Source organism: Rhinopithecus bieti, unplaced genomic scaffold (assembly GCF_001698545.2).
Source record: "Rhinopithecus bieti isolate Rb0 unplaced genomic scaffold, ASM169854v2 scaffold_1014, whole genome shotgun sequence".
NCBI classification, from domain to species: domain Eukaryota; kingdom Metazoa; phylum Chordata; class Mammalia; order Primates; family Cercopithecidae; genus Rhinopithecus; species Rhinopithecus bieti.
This window is the reverse complement of record NW_016803499.1, coordinates 3,690,818-3,708,093: the sequence shown is the minus strand read 5'-3', so window position 1 is coordinate 3,708,093 and position 17,276 is coordinate 3,690,818. Positions and strand designations below refer to the sequence as shown.

The window sequence follows — 17,276 nt, the reverse complement described above, 5'->3', positions numbered from 1 at the left end:
GGGGACTGTGGCTGGGGACTGTGCCTGGGGACCGTGGCTGCTTGACCTGGGCCTCTGGAAGACAGGACAGCCATGCTCACCGACCCAAGGGAGCAGCAGCACCAGGATCCCAGGGTCTGCACCTCCCTCCTCCCCGCCTAATGCTTCTGGAGGGATGCTGGGCACCGCGGAGTCGGGGGCGTCATGCTCCTGCAGCCCTTCCCCACTCCAGGTGGCATGCTGGCCTGATTTCTATCCTGACGTCACCTGCCTGCCCCGGCCGTCACTCACTCATTTCCATGTACTCTGGGGTGAGGCCCGCGAAGGGCTCCAGGTTGTAATCCACCTCATACCGCTGCTTCCTCTTCACACACTCCTCGTGGTCAGGGGGGCTCTGCCGCTTGAGTTTCAGGTAACGGATGAGCTTCTTCATCTTCCTGAGAGATGTGACATCACACAGTTAGGTTTGCAGAAAGGTGAATCTGGGGCTCGGGTCTGGCACCTCTGGTGATGTGTATTTTTTTTTTCTTTTGAGACAGAGTTTCACTCTCTTTGCTCAGGCTGGAGTGCAGTGGCACTGTCTCAGCTCACTGCAACCTCTGCCTCCCGGGATCAAGCAATTCTCTTGCCTCAGCCTCCCGAGTAGCTGGGACTACAGGCACATGCTGCCATGCCCAGCTAATTTTTTGTATTTTAAGTAGAGATGGGGTTTCACAGTATTGCCCAGGCTGGTCTTGAACTCCTGAGCTCAGGCAGTCCGCCCGTCTCTGCCTCCCAAAGTACTAGGATTATAGGCATGAGCCACTGCACCTGGCCTCTAGTGATATTTCTAAGTTTCTGCTTTAAATCTAGAATTCACTTGTTGGCAATCATTTCTTTATCAATGATCTCCTCTGCCATTTCCCCAAAAGGCAGGGGGTAAGCGTCACGGCTTTGCTGGCTACAGAAGGAAATGGAGGTGCAGGGAGGGCAAACAGCCACTTGTGACCCACAGGAGGGCCCAGCAGGCATCAGGGACACAGGAACAGTGGAGGCTGGTCATCCCAAGTGGACTCTTGGGGAAAGACACAAATCATGGAAAACGGCCCAACAAGTTCCTGACTCCAGAGACCTAGCAGCCGTTGGGGAGGCGGGAATGGGACATGGATTTCTGAAGCGTACAAGGTAACAAGGAGGCCGAGTCCCCCAGCCTCCATCTGGAAACCCTGGGGAGCCAGCATTGGGCTTGGGGACACCTGGTGGTACCCCACATCCTCAGCCAGCATGGAGTGGGGTGTCATTCTGACTTCCTCTCCCTCCTTTGTCCAAAATGGAGTGGCTTTATTTTTTAATGTTTTTATTATTTATTTATTTTTTTGAGATGGAATCTCAGTCTGTCGCCCAGGCTGGAGTGCAGTGATGTGATCTTGGCTGACTGCAACCTCCACCTCCTCGGTTCAAGGGGTTCTCCTGCCTCAGGCTCCCATGTAGCTGGGACTACAGGCGTCCACCACCACGCCTGGCTAATTTTTGTATTTTTGGTAGAGACAGGGTTTCACCGTGTTGGCCAGTCTGGTCTCGAATTCTTGACCTCAAGTGATCCGCCCGCCTCAGCCTCCCAAAGTGCTGGGATTACAGTTATGAGCCACTGCATGTGGTCCTGTTTTTGTTTTTTAAAACAGGGTCTCACTCTGTGGCCCAAGCTAGACAGGGTGCAGTGGTACAATCATAGCTCACTGCAGCCTGGAACTCCTGGGCTCCAGTGATCCTCCTGCCTCAGCCTCCTGAGTAGCTGGGACTACAGGCATGCACCACCACACCTGGCTAACTTTTTATTTTTTGTAGAGGTGCAGTCTCGCTTTGTGCCCAGGCTGGTCTTGATTTCCTAGGCTCAAATGGTCCTTCTGCCTCGGCTTCCCAAAGTGCTGGGATTGCAGGCGTCAGCCACCATGCCCTGACCTGGGGTGGCTTTTGCCTCATCTTCCCTCTGTGTCCTCCTTCTCTCCCTGTTTCTGGTGCCCCCATCTTGGTTGAAGCCCTGCATCCACCCAGACCACCGCAGGAGCCATCCACACACCCCTCCGCCCCGCCCCGCCTCTGCCACTCTAACCCGCGGCACTCACGGGATGCCAATCTCGAACAGGTTGTTCTGGATCAGCTGTTTCCCCAGCATGATGATGCTAAGCTGGATGCATAGCTCCATCAGGCAGCCTCCTGGCGCACACTGTGGACAGAGAGCAGCATCAGCCTCGTGACACCGGGAGAGGGACCGCAAAAAAGACGCTCAGGCTCTAATCCCTGCCACCTGGGACTGTGGCCTTATTTGCAAAAAGGGTCTTTGCAGATGTAGTCAGGTCAGGGTGTGTTCATGCTGGGGTAGGGTGGGCGCCCATCTGAGGACTGGTGTGCTCAGAAGAAGAGAAGGCGCGGGCACAGAGGGAAGAGGCCGTGTGAAGATGGCGGCAGACGGTGGAGTGGCCGAGTAAAGGAACCATGAGGACTTCTGTAGTCCCCAGAAGCTGGGAGAGGCAAGGCAGGTCCTCCCCTAGAACCCTTGAAGGGAACATAGCCTGGCTAACACCTGGATGCTGCACTTCCGACCTTCAGAACTGTGACTCCATCTCTGTTATTTTAAGCTGCCCAGTCTGTGGGATTGAGTTGCGGCAGCCCCAGGAAACTGGCACACCCCGCCTACAGGCTGCTGGGCTTGGGGACTGCGGCTGGGAGCTGGGAGCACATTGGGAGGGAGTAGGCAGGGGTGGGGCAGGGCCTCAGGGCGCCTCCTTTTACCCAGCGTTACTGGCCAGTCCCATGCACCAGTCACCATCCACCACCTCTGCACCACCATGGCAGGCTGAGCGCATGCAGCAGGCAAGCTCCACAGGAGGCAGAAGTCACCCCTAAGGCCTAATGCCCCTGACTCAGTGGGCCAGGGGCCCCGGAAGCAGGTGACAGTCAGAAACCTATCTGGGCTGGAAGTTTAACTTGTCCAAGCAAAGGGAACACCAGGGATGCGTGATGACCTCTGAGGCACAGGAAACTTGTTCTGCATTCCAAATAAAACCTAGTAAATCCCCACACCTGTCTTGGAGAGCCATGCTTTCAGAAAAAGCAATTACACCATTTGCTTTATTATGTGACTTCCCTGACCCGGGACGAGTGTGACAGGAGATCATCATATAAAAAGGAAAGGGCATTTCATAAGTTTGGCGCAGATGCCCATTACTGTGGAGGAGGCCCATGTCTTGGGCTGCCCAGGGGCCTGCATTCAGGTAGTTGAACCTCTAGGCTGCACTCCAGCCAGCCAGATCACCCTGTACCTGATGTCCACCCTATCCTCGATACCTTGTTCCACAGGGTCTTTAGCAAGAAGACCCACCCTCTTATTTTCTGATAAGCTGAATTACGCTGTGGGTTGGAAATGCTGAGACCAGAACCACTGATAGGCCCTGAAGCCCTGGCTTGGTCTGATGGAGCCCCTGGTTGTGGGACAGACAGTGGAGCAAGTCCATGGGCCGTGACAGAGGCTGAACCAGGCTGGCACAACCAGACCTTCTGTGGCCAGGATTGCCGGGCAGAAGTGAAATGCCACGAGCATGGTGTTTGAGGGTAAAGAGATAAGCATTTCAATGTCTAGTTAAAAAAAAAAAAAGGTAGCCAAGTTCTGTTTTGTCCTCATTAATTCATTTTTTTTTTTTTTTTTTTTTGAAACGGAGCCTTGCTCTGTCAGCCAGGCTGGAGTGTAGTGACGAAATCTCAGCTCACTGCAACATTCACCCTCCAGGTTCAAGCGATTCTCCTGCCTCAGCCTCTCCAGTAGCTGGGATTACAGGCGTGCGGCACCGTGCCCAGCTAATTTTTTGTGTTTTTAGTAGAGATGGGGTTTCACCACGTTGGCCAGGCTGCTCTCGAACTCCTGACCTCAGGTGATCCACCAGTCTTGGCCTCCCAAAGTGCTGAGATTACAGGCCTGAGCCACTGCGCCCAGCCTTCATTAATTCATCTTAACCAGAAGAGAAATATTCAGTCTCATAAAAAAAGAAACGAAAAGAAAAACCAGATGTCATGTTTTTCTTTCATTAACTCTACAGCGAGTTTATCCTTCTAGGTGATTCTATATGAACACACCAAATAAGATTAAGATCAAAGCCCGCCCCATCACGTCAGGGGAACAGAAAAGTTTCCAGCAGGAAGGAAAGAAACCACTGCTCTTTGCTGAACAAATACGCTGCGGCTGCTTCTCCCAAGTGCTTCTCCCAAGCACGGTGTAGACAAATCGTCAGCAAAACAGAAGGGGCTGCCAGAAATGAATAAAATTTCAGTTACCTCTTCCATTCGGAAGGAACGGAAAATGTACACGTAGTCGCCCGGGCGTCCAACAAACCTGAAACGATGGGGGAGGTCGTTAGAAAGAAGATGAGCCCCTAGCTCAGCGCCAGGAGAGACCCCCAAGTGGGGACTGCGCAGTGTGTGAGTCCTGCAGGCCCAGCCTCAAGGGTATCTACAGGCGGCTCTGCCTGCCTGGTCGCATCTGCTAAAAGATGACCACAGTGGTTTTCACTGGTCAAAGGCTGGATTCCCAAACCCAGAGAGGGATCAGAAAACGGAACTTCTTCAATGAGAGGCCATGAGACTGAGAGGCAGTGGGAAGGGGGCCCAGGGGGGCACTAAGGCAAAGACCACCTTGGTCTGAAGACTGCAACCTGCTGCGCCAGCTTCCCCGGGACTCAGGACGTGCCGCTGGCACAGTGATGTCCGTGGACAGCTGGCACAGAAGCACTCTGGGGACCTCAGGCAGCTGGGGCAGGTGGTGGCCAAAGGCCACCTTGGGTGGGGATAGACAGCCTCTCAGCCTTCTAGGGGCTGGTGTGGGGCGTGGAGGCTTCTGAGAGCCTGCTCCATCCTGGATGCACTTGGCGAGGACTGGACCCCTTGGCAGGGCCCTGGGACCCTGGGCCAGGAGGGTGGGCATGGCACTGGTGAATCACATGATGTGGAGGAGGCAGCCTTCTGGGGGGCTCTGAGATGAGACCAGCCAGCCCCTTGCGGGAGTGGCGGTGGAGGTGGGGGCATCATTGTGGGTGGGCCGCAGGCCCCACCACAGCCTGGGATGACTCCAGAGGGTCCAGGCAGGGCAGGTTTCACCCCACCAGGAGGTGTGAAGAGGACTCAAGTGGCCAGCAGCCTCACTTTCACGCCCTCCTCTCTCCTTGTCCCCACTCTGTGGACTCCTCCCTACCTGCCATGGGAGCACCTGGAGCTGGCTTCTGGGTTCTCTGCCTGGACTCCTGCTGCTGGAGCTTCCCACTGCCTGGAGTCCCTCAGGTCCCCTCTGCCCAGGGTCCTCACTGCCTGGGGTCCCCACTGCCCGAGGTCCCCTCTGCCCAGGGCCCTCACTCCCAGGTCCTCACTGCCCGAGATCCTCTCTGCCAGAGTTCCTTCACTGCCCAGGGTCCTCACTGCCACAAACCCATCACTCACCCGGTCTCACTGCCCGAAGTCCTCTCTGCCCCGGAGTCCACTTGCCCGGGTCACTATCACTGGCCCAGGAGGGCCCTCACTCCTGGGTCCTCACTGCCCGGTCCTCACTGCCTGGGGTCCCGACTGCTTGGGCTCCCTGCTGCCCAGGGTCCTGCCGCTCTGGAGCCTCAGCAGGGCCCAGGCCTTCTCCCTGACCCTCATCGGCTGTGGGTGCCACAGTGTCTGCCCTGTCCTGGGCTCCAGGTGCCCCCTGCCTGTGGGAAGGGAGAGCCCTCCCTTGGACTTGGGAGAAGCAAGGTGGGGAAAATGCTGAAGATGTCCCTACCGGCCTTTGAAGAATGCCACGTAAAAGATGGGGGTGTAGGAGTTCACAAACTTCAGCAGGAAAGCCTTGAAGATCAGCCTCTCCTCGAAGCTTTTCTCCGTCTTTGGGACCTCTAGAGGGAGGGGTAGGATGATACTGAGGCTGTGGCTCAGATGGCCCCCAACAGCCTGGTCTAGTCTCCGGCTGGCCACTGGCACCGTAACTCAGTTGGCTCTCATAGCCGTGCCAGGGCCTGTGATCAGGATCCCTGTTCAGAGCCAGGGAGATGGGGCCCAGAGAAGTTAAGCAACAAACTCAAGGGTGCACAGCAAGAGGCAGGTGACTCCAGCTGCCTGAGTCCAGGCCATGGGTACCTGGAATGTGGGCACTCACCGATCTTGGTGAGCCACCGGGCTATGCAGCCGTACACCTCGTCCAGGAGGATGATGACCACTAGGTTGATGATGACCGCAGTAGCTGTGACTGTGACCCGGATGTTGGACCGCACGGAGGGGGAGGAGTTCATGGCCAAGGCAGCGGCCATGGAGATTCTGTAGATGATGACGCCAAGGACGATGGCAAAAGTCACTGCAATCTGCAGGGGGGGAAGGGGCACTCTTGGTTGGGGGCCCACCCAGGACCTTCCTGGGTCTGCCCCATCTACTCCCTCAGCCCAGCTGTCCCCTAGCCTTCCTGCTCTACTGCTTCAAAACAAGGACTGACATTTCTTGAGCACCTGCCAAATGCTAGGCACTTTCTGTGCATTAACCCACTAGAGACAGATGGACGAGGGGCTAGTTTCCGTTCCAAGGAAGAGGACACTGAGGTTCAGAGAGATTACGTAGACAGGCCACGTCACCCAGCTCAGGAGCTGGGATTTACCAGGCGGTCTACCCAAGCCTGCAGTTCACAAGATCTTTGCGCTATCATCTTCCTGGAGCCCAAGCATGGTCCCCAAGCAGAGCCCAGGACACAGTATGGTCACCAGGCCAGTGGCTGGTCCCAGAGCAGGCTGACTGAGCTGGAGGCTTCTCCTAGAGCAGACTGACTGCTGGGAGGGGCTTCTCCCCCAACCCATGGTGAGTTCAGGGACATCCTCACATGGTGTGCAGGGCTGAGGTGTACCTCCCTCACAGCCACCTCCCGGGGACTCTCCTGGTAAAGGAGGTGGGTGCGGCCTGGGATTGGACAGGGCTTTGGGTCTGGCTGGAGATGCTTTGGGTCCCTTCTCCCAGCCAGCAGCTCCCGTCCAGTTCCCCCACCAGAGTGAGCTCCTCCTCTTGCCAAACCTACCGTGGGACCAGAACATTCCATAAAACTTGGGTTGGCGGTTGCCTGAGAAACCGTGGTGGGAGCTGGCTACAATGACAAGATTGTTCCACACACTGCTGTCTGTCTGTCTGTCTGGGCTCCCTCACCCTGCCCTGCCCTTCCCTGCCCAGGGGTATGGATGCCCCATTCTGAGCCCTCATTGAGGACGGATGGACTGAGGGCTGGGTAGGAGAAGCACACAGCAAAGTCAGGCTCCTCCCCTAGGCATGAAACCACCCACAGGACACAGGCTCTGTCTTGTCACCCTATGTCCCCACGTTCCAGGAAATTGCACATTTGCTCCCATGCAATGGTGCAGAGGGCAGGTCCCGTCCCTGCTAGAACGGTCACGGGTGGCTCCCAGGACAGGCCCAGGAGGCCTGGGGCTGCCCTCTGTGTCTCCCAGTTGCAGTGTGGGATGGGTCTGTTTGCCCCAGAGGGAGTCTGCAGCTTTCAGAAACCTAGAAAAGCTCTTATTTCGTGTTCTGGGCCATTACCACCGGCTCCTGCAGGCATCTGCCAGTGACACATGGTGACCACACCCTGTCCAGGAAAACGCCTGCAGCCCTCACCACACCCTGACGAAGGAGTAGCTCTGCTGCGAGGCGTGGGGACCACTCCCTGGCCAGTTCCGGGGAATGAGGGTTTTCCTTGGAAAACCCCTCGGTCCTTCCAAGAGGCCTCCAGGATGTCTGTCCCCGTGCCAGCATGCGGAGGTGCAGCTGGAGCACCGAGCCTGTGGGAGACTCAGCGGGGGAGGCCCTCCACCCCAGCAGGCGCGTCCCCTGTCCTGCCACGGGGCAGTCGGGCCCACGACAGGCACACCCTGCAACAGGCTCCCTTCCAGTCTCCCTGGTCCGTCTCCCCTGCATCTCCAGGACCAGGGGCATGAGGGGTGCTCATCCTAGGTGCTCAGCCAATGTTTGTTCACTGAATGAAACTCCCAAGTTGAAGACAAAGCTGTGTCCTCTTCAACCCTATGAAGGCTTGACGGGTTTACCAGGATGTCAAGGCTGGGAAAAGAGCTGGCTACTTCCCTATCCAATATCCTCTCTGTCTTTCCTCTACCATCCTGCCTTGCTGAGAGGGCAGTGTGTGCTCATTCCTCAGCCTCCCTGCAGAGGAGGTGGCCACGTGAACCAGTTCTGACCAATGAGATGCAAGCAGAGGTGTGGCAGGTCTTCTGCCAAAGCACCTTCAGACAGGGGCTGCCACCCCTGGCCCATCTCTTCCCCCGCCCTTCCCCTTCTTCCAGCCTGGAGAGTGGAAGTGATGTTGCAGGTGCAGCAGCCATGTTGTGACCAAGAGGGGACCCACTCCTAGGACAGGTGAGCAGAAGGTCAGAGAAGCCAGTGACTCTGATGGCATGGTGAGGCCACCAGACCAGCCCTAGACGGCCACCTCCTTCCCGGCCCCTCACCGGCCCTTCTGTAACAATGCTGTTGCTTCTGCAGTGGGGGTGGCTGGACCTCAGGCTAGCCTCTGGTCCTAGCCTAGGGATGGGGAGGCTCTGGCTATCTCCCAGCCCCCTCGCCTGGCACCTGGCCAGAGGGGACATGTCCCCTCAACACGAGGCCAGCTGCCCTTCCACCAAGTCACCGGAGAGCACCACAGCCCCCAGCTCCCACTGAGGGGCTCTCCTTCTCCAGGTGACGGGGATGAGCAGGCCCCACCACGGAGGCCACCCTTCTCTGGACTTCTTTATGTTGCCCGGGGTCCCTCTTAACTGTACCTGAGAGCATGAGGGGACACTGGATCTTCCCGCTGCTTCCATGACTCAATCAGGGGGCCCTTGGCCCCTCACTCAACCCAGACAACAAAGACAGCCCCCTGCCTCTGTCTCTCCAAGTTCCTATGGAATGGCATGGATCTTGGAGCAGGCAGTCCAGTTGGCACCGGCTTCTGCAGGCATATGCCAGTGACTACATGGTGACCACAGCCACCGCCTGTGGCTGGCACCAGAGGAGAGGGTGCAGTCTTCTGGCTTTAGTTTCTGTGTCAGCAGGAGAGGGATGGTACCAGGACTGGCCAGTGGCAAGGACTGAAAGAGACGCTCTGGTGAGACCCTCAGTGCACAGCTGCCAACCTGGGTCCCCGAGTACCAGGTCTCGGGGCTAGGTGGCCGCAGGAGGCGCTGCCTTCAAGCTGTGGGACTGGACGAGGGCAGGGTCATTTCTAACATGACCACAGCTGGCTCCAAGCACTTGCTGGGTGAAGGAAACACAGCTAGTATGTGGCCATGGCCGAATCCACCGGGGGTTGAAATCCCTGGGATTGAAATCCCCTAAAAGCCACAAGATGTTTGCCCACGAGCCACGTCACAGACCTGCAGTCCCCTGAGTAGCACTATCGTGTCCTGTGTGTGTGTTATTTATTTAATAGTTTTCTTTTTTAAAACTTTTTAAAATTGTTTTACTTAATTTAATGCTGATGCCTGTATCAGGGCTCAAGTCATGTTTTGGTCACAAAATAAACAGGTTTTTTTTGAGACAGGGTCCTGCTCTATCGCCCAGGCTGGAATGCAGTGATGTAACCACAGCTCACTGCAGCCTCGACTTCTCAGGCTCCAGCAATCCTCCCACTACAGCCTCCCGAATAGCCGGGACCATAGGCGTACACCACCACGCCAGCTAATTTTTGTATTTTTGGTTTTGCCATGTGGCCCAGGCTGGTCTCAAACTCCTAAGCTCAAGCAATCCTCCTGCTTCAGCCTCCCAAAGTGCTGGGAATACAGGTGTGAGCCACTGCACTCAGCCAATTTAACGGTTTTCTTAAAAAGTCTTCAGTTTCATCTTAAATGATATCTTTGAATCCCAGGCTTGAATTACTGGATACTTAAATAATCATGTTTCTCAAAATGAAAGCCGTGTATCAGGGACCACTGAAATAACGTCACATACCCCTGGCGTGTGAAGCCCCACTGGGGTCACTTTGGAACCCTGGTCCCTTCCCATTTCAGGGGTAGGGGTGAGTCTTCTCCACCCCCCCACTGCCCTGAGCAGATGGGGCTGGCGCACCCTGGGACCAATGGCACTGCCACGTGAAAGGCTGAATCAGGTCTTGGAGGACACCAATCACTTCCTTTTTTTTTTTTTGAGACAGAGTCTTGCTGTGTCCCCCGGGCTGGAGTGCAGTGGCGTGATCTCTACTCACTGCAACTTCTGCCTCCAAGGTTCAAGCGATTCTCCTGCCTCAGCCTCCTGAGTAGCTGGGACTACAGGCATGAACCACGACACCAGCTAATTTTTGTATTTTTAGCGGAGACGGAGTTTCACTATATTGGCCGGGCTGGTCTCGAACTCCTGACCTCAAGTGATCCGCCCGCCTTGGCCTCCCAAAGTGCTGAGATTACAGTTATGAACCACCACGCCCGGCTGACGCCAATCACTTCCTTGCGGTTTCTCCTGACTTCCTCTGGCCTTACCCTTCTGGAACTTACCATGAAGATGATGGAGACCAAGTTGGTGAGGTAGGCTGGGAACCGATCTCTCCAGGTCAGCTTCACTTTGTCAGTCTACAACACAAAACGATGCCCGTCACTGGCTGGAACCATCACGATGAGACATACCTGTGTGTCAGCGTGGGTATGGGTGTGTGTGTGTGTGTGTGTGTGTGTGTGTGTGCGTGGGCCCAGGGACAACTTGAACAACAGAAATACTCAGAAAAACCTTCAAAAATGCCCACAGGTGATGAGCCAGTGCAAACGCATAGGGTTCCAAGAAGCATTTGGGGGTTTATCACCTATGTCACAGGATAACGGGTCTAAGAGCCGTTAAACACTGTGATTCCTCTGTGTAGAGGGCATTGTAATGCCAGCTGCCTTTCTAAAGACTGTTGGACCCACGTCTGGGAGAAGCTTGGACCTGGAGTCCATTTCTTCAGCTAAAAGTCTCACTTCTAAGTCTAGAAGATGGAAGATGTTTTCCCAGTGCCACCCAGACCATAATAGTTATTTTTCCTTTGTGGAGCAAGTCGAAACAAGCAGCTAGCACTACAAGTTCAAACGTCGTCTGTGGTGACACATGGCCCGAAGGTTCTCAGCACCCAAGGTTGGCTTGGTCTGGAGAAACCCTAGGTAGAAGCTCATCACTAAGCCGGGATGTTTCAAATGGGGTGGATTTTTCCCATGGGAAAATGCATGTATTAGGTCACAGAATGTGGACAGGGGCATGACACCGGAGGCCACTCATTCCAGGGGTGGGTGGCATGCGTGTTAACGAGAAGACCAAGAATCGCTTGCAGGCAATTGTGACAAGCACGTTTCACGAGCTCCAAATCAAGCCAGAGCCCCCCCGCCCCCGCCACCGCAGACCCACCACAGCCATGCAGTGCCATCGCAACACGCCAGGCTCACTGGGTGCCGAAGGAAGACAGAGAAACATGGATGTGAATGTTAAAAAAAAAAAAAAAAACAACAACAGTTTGTTGAAGAAAAACACAATCAACTTTGATTGCCTGCAAACAGTCAAGATGCGCGTTGCCCGCAAGATAAAAAAGTACCAATTTCACCCCCGCCATGGCTGTCTTAACCCTCTGCTTCCATTTGTTTGTTGACTCCTCTGGGATATGCCGGCGCTTCTGAGGGCGGGTGGGGGGAAAGAGAGCACCGTGCGGTGAAGCCGGAGGCGGGCCACAGACCGCGGGGCCCAGGGAACCGTCCCCATCTTGGCAGCAGGCTGGCCTCTCCCGGTGCCGGCTGTAAGCTCACTGCCAAGGCTGACTCGGGTTCTGGGCATTTTAAACAGATAAGAGACGGCAGAGACCCACGTTCGGAAAGAACATCTGTAACCAAGGTGGTGGAGACAGGAGAGACTCTAGCACGCACCCTCCACTGGACCGCGTCAGGCTCCACCTCGCAGGTGCAGCTGGATTCCAGCGGAGGTAGCGGCCAACACCAGCATCTTATGACAGCAGGAAGGAAGCCACACCCAGAAGCCCAAGCTCATGTGCCAATTAGGTGGTGGGCCTCTTTTCATAAATGAATTCAGTGCCATAGCTGGAGGGAAATCAAAACCAGAGGGCAGCCGCTGGGAGCCAAATGGAACGGAGGAGGAAATAAAGGGTACGGCCCATCAGAAGCAGACAGGGCCTGGGGGTACCTCTGAGCTCTGCAAAAATAACCCCCCATGCCTCTGTTGCTTTCATGTGATCAGAGAGCCTGGGCTGAAAGCAAGCCACGGGCCACAGAGGCAGAGGGACCCTGTGTCTAAGAGGTGTCTTCCTTCCGGCCCCCGTTGCCCAGATTCGCTGTTGTGGCTTCGTTAGGTCCCTTGCCTGAAATGGTGTGCACCATTGCCTGACATAGTGTGTATGTCCCTTGCCTGAAATGGACATAGTGCGTACCACAAAGCCCTTTTCTCCCCCTCAGGAAGGAGTGGAATACCCACCCATGCTCACTCTAAGAGGTGCGACCACACTGCTACAGGGTGGGTTATCTTGGGGGCCACACACTGACATTTCCACCCAGGCTTGGGGGCCGGGACACTTCCCTGAAAACACGCCGGACGCCTGCAGGGCCCTAGAGATGGTGGCATCCAGGTCTTTTGCTTTCCCAGGAGGGAATGAGGGGCAGAGGGCCTGAAGGGCCAGTTCAGAGGGCAGCTGGCACCGGGCGTGCATGTCCGATGTGTTAAGTCAGACAGACAGTCTATTTTAGGGCGATAACTCCTGCTTCCATGGTTGTGTTCTGCACACCTTTCAGTCCTGCCCAGACCCTCAGGGGTGTTTAAAAAGACGTACTTCCAGGCTATAGGAGGACTGAGCTGTACCCCAAATTCTCATTGTGTTTGAAGAGCTGGGCCTTGGGAGGAGGCTTTCTAGAGAACCCACTTTACCCTCCAGATGGGATTTTGGCAACTGCAACCCCCGACCACTTTGAACCTGTGGAGCACTGTCCCCTGACACATTGACAAGGAAATATAAATCCAGGGGTTTGTCCTGATCGGTCCCCAAGGCTGAAAATGTAGATATGACACAAGGTCGGGACCTGTGAGAGCTCCCTCGACTGCCCTCATCCCTCAGTGCAGGCATCTCCAGGCTCCGTTAGAAGCTGACAAGGCCAGGAACTCCATGCCTGCTTGTCCCATATCATGTGAAAAACACCATTAAAAAAACTTTGCTGGGCACTGTGGCTCACGTCTGTAATCCCAGCACTTTGGGAGGCCAAGGCAGGCAGATCTCTTGGGGTCAGGAGTTCGAGACCAGCCTGGGCAACACAGTGAAACCCTGTCTCTACTAAAACACAAAAATTAGCTGGGCACGGTGGTGCACGCCTGTAGTCCCAGCTACCCGGGAGGTTGAGGCATGAGAATTACTTGAACCTGGGAGGCAGGGGGAGCAGTGAGCCGAGATCACGCCACTGCACTCCAGCCTGAGTGACAGAGAGAGACTCTGTCTTAACAAACAAACAAACAAACAAAGCTGGCAAGCACCTCTGGAGGTCTTCGAGAATCCTGGCTGCACATACGACTTAATTTGAATGAGATATTTGGGGAAAAAGAAGAGCAATTATTATATAAAGATGATGACCTCAAAAACATTGCAAAACATGTCTCACCCTCATTCTCACAGTCTGAGTGAAACAAGGAACTGGCCATTTGCTCAGGGGTGCTGGTTTGGCAAAGGCTTCTGTTTCGTTGTTTGATATAGAATAGGAGGGGTGTACTGTGAAAAAGTTTTGAAGCCTCAAAGCCACATGGTTCTTGTGGTTGAAATGCTTGCTGAAATTTGAGATCACCCTCAGGATACATCAAGACAGAGATCTAGAGGAGGTTTGATAAACTATAGCCCTTCGGCCAAATCTGGCCCCCTGTCTGTTTTTGCAAATAAAGTTTTATTGGAACACAGTGTGTGGAACACAGGCCCATGTGTTTACCTACTGTCTATGGCTCCTTTTGCTGCTACCATGCCAGAGTTGAGCAGCTGCAACATAGGGTTACACTGCCTACAATCTTTGTTATCTGGGCTGATCCCAGGTCTACATTGTTGATGAACACAGTGTTTTATTGCTGGGAAAGTTAACCCACAGTGGCCACCATACCTCTTTGTTTTTGGACTCTTTCTTCAGAGACTTCTCCAAGACTCTGGCTTCGTATTCAGCTCTAGGATGATCCTATGAATGAAACCAAGTCAAGACAGAGGCCTTGTTAATTGTGAGTCTGAACTTCTCAGTGTCAGTATATTTGGCAAATCAGTCCACGGATTAGCCTCGGGCACCCTTTGGGTCCAGTTCATAGTTGGCTGCCAAGAATATTTCCAATGTAATCCCCCCGTCTGTGGTCTGGATAGTGACCCAGGATTATCCCGCTTGTGGGGAACCCCAGCCCATTGAGAGGGCCACCGAGTCTGGCCTCTGTGTCCTCCTAGAGGTGGAGAAGCCTGTACCAGGCTGCAGTGAACACCCAGCCATGAACTGGCCCTGAGAACGTTCTACGGAGGAGCTGTGGGGGTCGGAAGAGATGCAGTAAGTGTCGGCAAGCGCGGGCAGCCCAGAGGTGCCAGGCCTTGGGGAGCTCAGAGCAGGTCAGTGAAGGGTGCTGGAAGGGAAGAATGGGTTAGGAGAGACCGGAGGTGGAGAGAAAGCAGAGACCCCGCCTGCGTGGAGAAACTGCGGGAACTGTATGGTAGAAACAGATTAGGTGCAAGAGAAGGTCCCTCTCCCAGGGAGACAGGCCGTGGGAAGATAGAAGAGCGACAAAAAATTCCAAACCTTGACAGCCTCCTTCAGGGAACCAGAAAAGTAAAAACAAAAACACAAAGATGTCATTATTTAGGTTGTTATTTTAGAAATAGGACCTGTCCACTAAAGACAACTTTTTTTTTTTTGAGATGGAGTCTTGCTCTATTGCCCAGGCTGGAGTGCAATGGCGTGATCTTGGCTCACTGCAAGCTCTGCCTCCTGGGTTCAAGTGATTCTCCTGCCTCAGCCTCCCGAGTAGCTGGGACTACAGGTGTCCACCACCACGCCCAGTTAATTTTTTGTATTTTTAGTAGAGACGGCGTTTCACCATGTTAGCCAGGATGCTCTCGAACTCCTGACCTCGTGATCTGCCCTCCTCGGCCTCCCAAAGTGCTGGGGTTACAGGTGTCAGCCACCATGCCCGGCCCTAAAGACAACTTTCTTAAGAACTAGGATGAAGGTAAAGGATGCAGGTGAGCTGGGATGGGTGGGTGACCCTGGGTTCCATTAAGGTTCACTGCTGCTTGAGGGTGACTGTGGGCTGTGGCTTTAGTAGCTGTGGCCTTTCCCATGGTTTTGGAAATTCCCCAAATTTCCAAATTTCACTGCTGGACTGAAATGTCTCAGACTCAGCTAAGGCACACATATGCCACATGATGGGACACAAATGTCCTTCTGCTTCAGTACCGAAGTCCGGGGTTCAGGCTATGTGGAGGGGAGGTCCCGTTCGCCTGTGGTTATTACTCCCAAAGGAGGCCCTGACCAGCTGCTGGGGGTGCGAGTGGCTCACTTTGGGAAATTCATTCAGGCCCCTTGGCACTGTGTGTGCCCAGTGACTTCGGTCGTCACCCCCAAAATCAAGATCCCAAACCATTGGGGTCAGGAGATCAGGGAATGGGACCCCAAGGCGTTGAGCAAAGGGGACTGGACCTCACTGCCAACTTTCCCCAGCCACAGGGACATCACAGAAAGGACATTTGAAATCGACTTCTGAACAAGACAGTGACCGCTTTTTTTTTTCTATTTGAATCTTTCTAATCGAAACGGCAAGGGAAGAGAACACCCAGAGAGCCCCCGCCATGGACAGGGCTCTGGGCTGTGTCCCTGCTCTGCCCCGCAGAGCTGTGTGCCGTGGACAGGTTGCGTTGATCTCCGCCTGGTCATTTGTGGACAGGATAATGAGACCGGCTGAGGAAGAGGGTGGAGGCTGTTATCTGGTCAGGTAAAGGTGTGGCCCAGTGGCCACAAGCCGGGCAGCCGTTTACGGGGCACTGTGTGCTGGGCCGGGTTCTAAGTGCTTTATATCTATTGACCCATTGAGACCCTACAAATGCCATCAAGTGAGGACACTGAGGTACAGAGATGTTAAGAATCTGCCCAGGGTCACACAGCAAGGCTGGTGCCGAATCTGGATGGAACTCTGGCAGCCTGGCTGCAGAGGCCCGTCTTGTACCCTCTGAGCTGCCATACCTCTCCCAGAAAACTCTAGTCCCCTTGTCTGTTGACAATATTGTCAGCCCAAAGCTGGCACATTTGGCTGAAGAGTGACCCATGGGTTCAGTGTGAGAGGGAGCAGATTGTGTGAGAAAATACAACAGAAAAGTTAAAAAAAAGTTTTTAAAGAAAAAAACCCTTTAAAAGAGAAATATCTTCTAAAAGAAATGTCCACATTACAATAAAAATGCATGAAAAGTTTCTCTTTTAAAAGGAGCATGTGTAGCCTGGGCAACATAGCAAGGCCCTGACTCTTACAAAAATTAAACAATTTGCCAGGCGTGGTTGTGTGTGCCCGTGATGCCAGCTACTTGGGAGGCTGAAATGGGAGGAGGGCTTGAGCCCGGGAGGTCAAGGCTGCAGTGAGCTATGATCATGCCATTGCACTGCAGCTTAGGTGACAGAGGGGGACCCTGTCTCCCAAAAAGTGGGGAGCATGTTTTATAACATTAAATAGTGGTCAGCGTGGTTGCACCTTACAGCGTGTGCATGAGGTCGCCTCTGTTGTGCACCAAGGCTAATTGTGGGGACTGTTACTCCTTTTCATTCCCACTTACCCCGAAGGGAATTCCTGCTGGACTTGGGATCCCTGTGAGTACAGTTCAACTGGCATCCCAGGGGCCACGTAACACTGAATGTCCCTCTCTCTGGAGCATGAGGATGCCAGACACTAGTTTTCCCTCTACGTTAGTAAAGGATCCGTTCCCTCTTGTCAGCCACGCCCGGCTGCAGGCACAGAGCTGGCTCCAGGGAATTCAGGCTTGGCACCCGGGGAGGCAGATGCTCACGGCCACCTTTGGAGACCCATGGACAGTGTCCATTCCCTCTCCACCTCCACGGGTGGTGCTGACAGCCTGGGCAGCCCCCAGACGCCATGAGGTCAGTGTGGTGAGCCCTGGCATGTGCCTGAGACCACGCTGGTGGCTGGTGTGTCCATGTGAGCATGGGGATGAAAACACTTCAGCAGACAGGGAATGGTCACTTTGGCCACGGACGGCGTTTGGAACGCCAGGGTGATGAGCGGCGAGGCAGGCGGGGGGCGGGGGGCGG

General features: G+C 54.6%; 1 protein-coding gene across 1 annotated transcript in view; it reads right to left on the bottom strand.

Annotated features, from left to right (window-relative positions):
* The window catches only part of ANO1 (anoctamin 1), a 205,656-nt gene that overhangs the window by 21,778 nt on the left and 166,602 nt on the right, over positions 1-17,276 (bottom strand). The window contains 9 exon segments of the mRNA XM_017887072.1: positions 271-416; positions 2,082-2,182; positions 4,285-4,342; positions 5,765-5,876; positions 6,137-6,338; positions 10,494-10,568; positions 11,555-11,632; positions 14,094-14,165; positions 14,763-14,774. Of these exon segments, the coding sequence (XP_017742561.1) occupies positions 271-416; positions 2,082-2,182; positions 4,285-4,342; positions 5,765-5,876; positions 6,137-6,338; positions 10,494-10,568; positions 11,555-11,632; positions 14,094-14,165; positions 14,763-14,774 (856 nt within the window).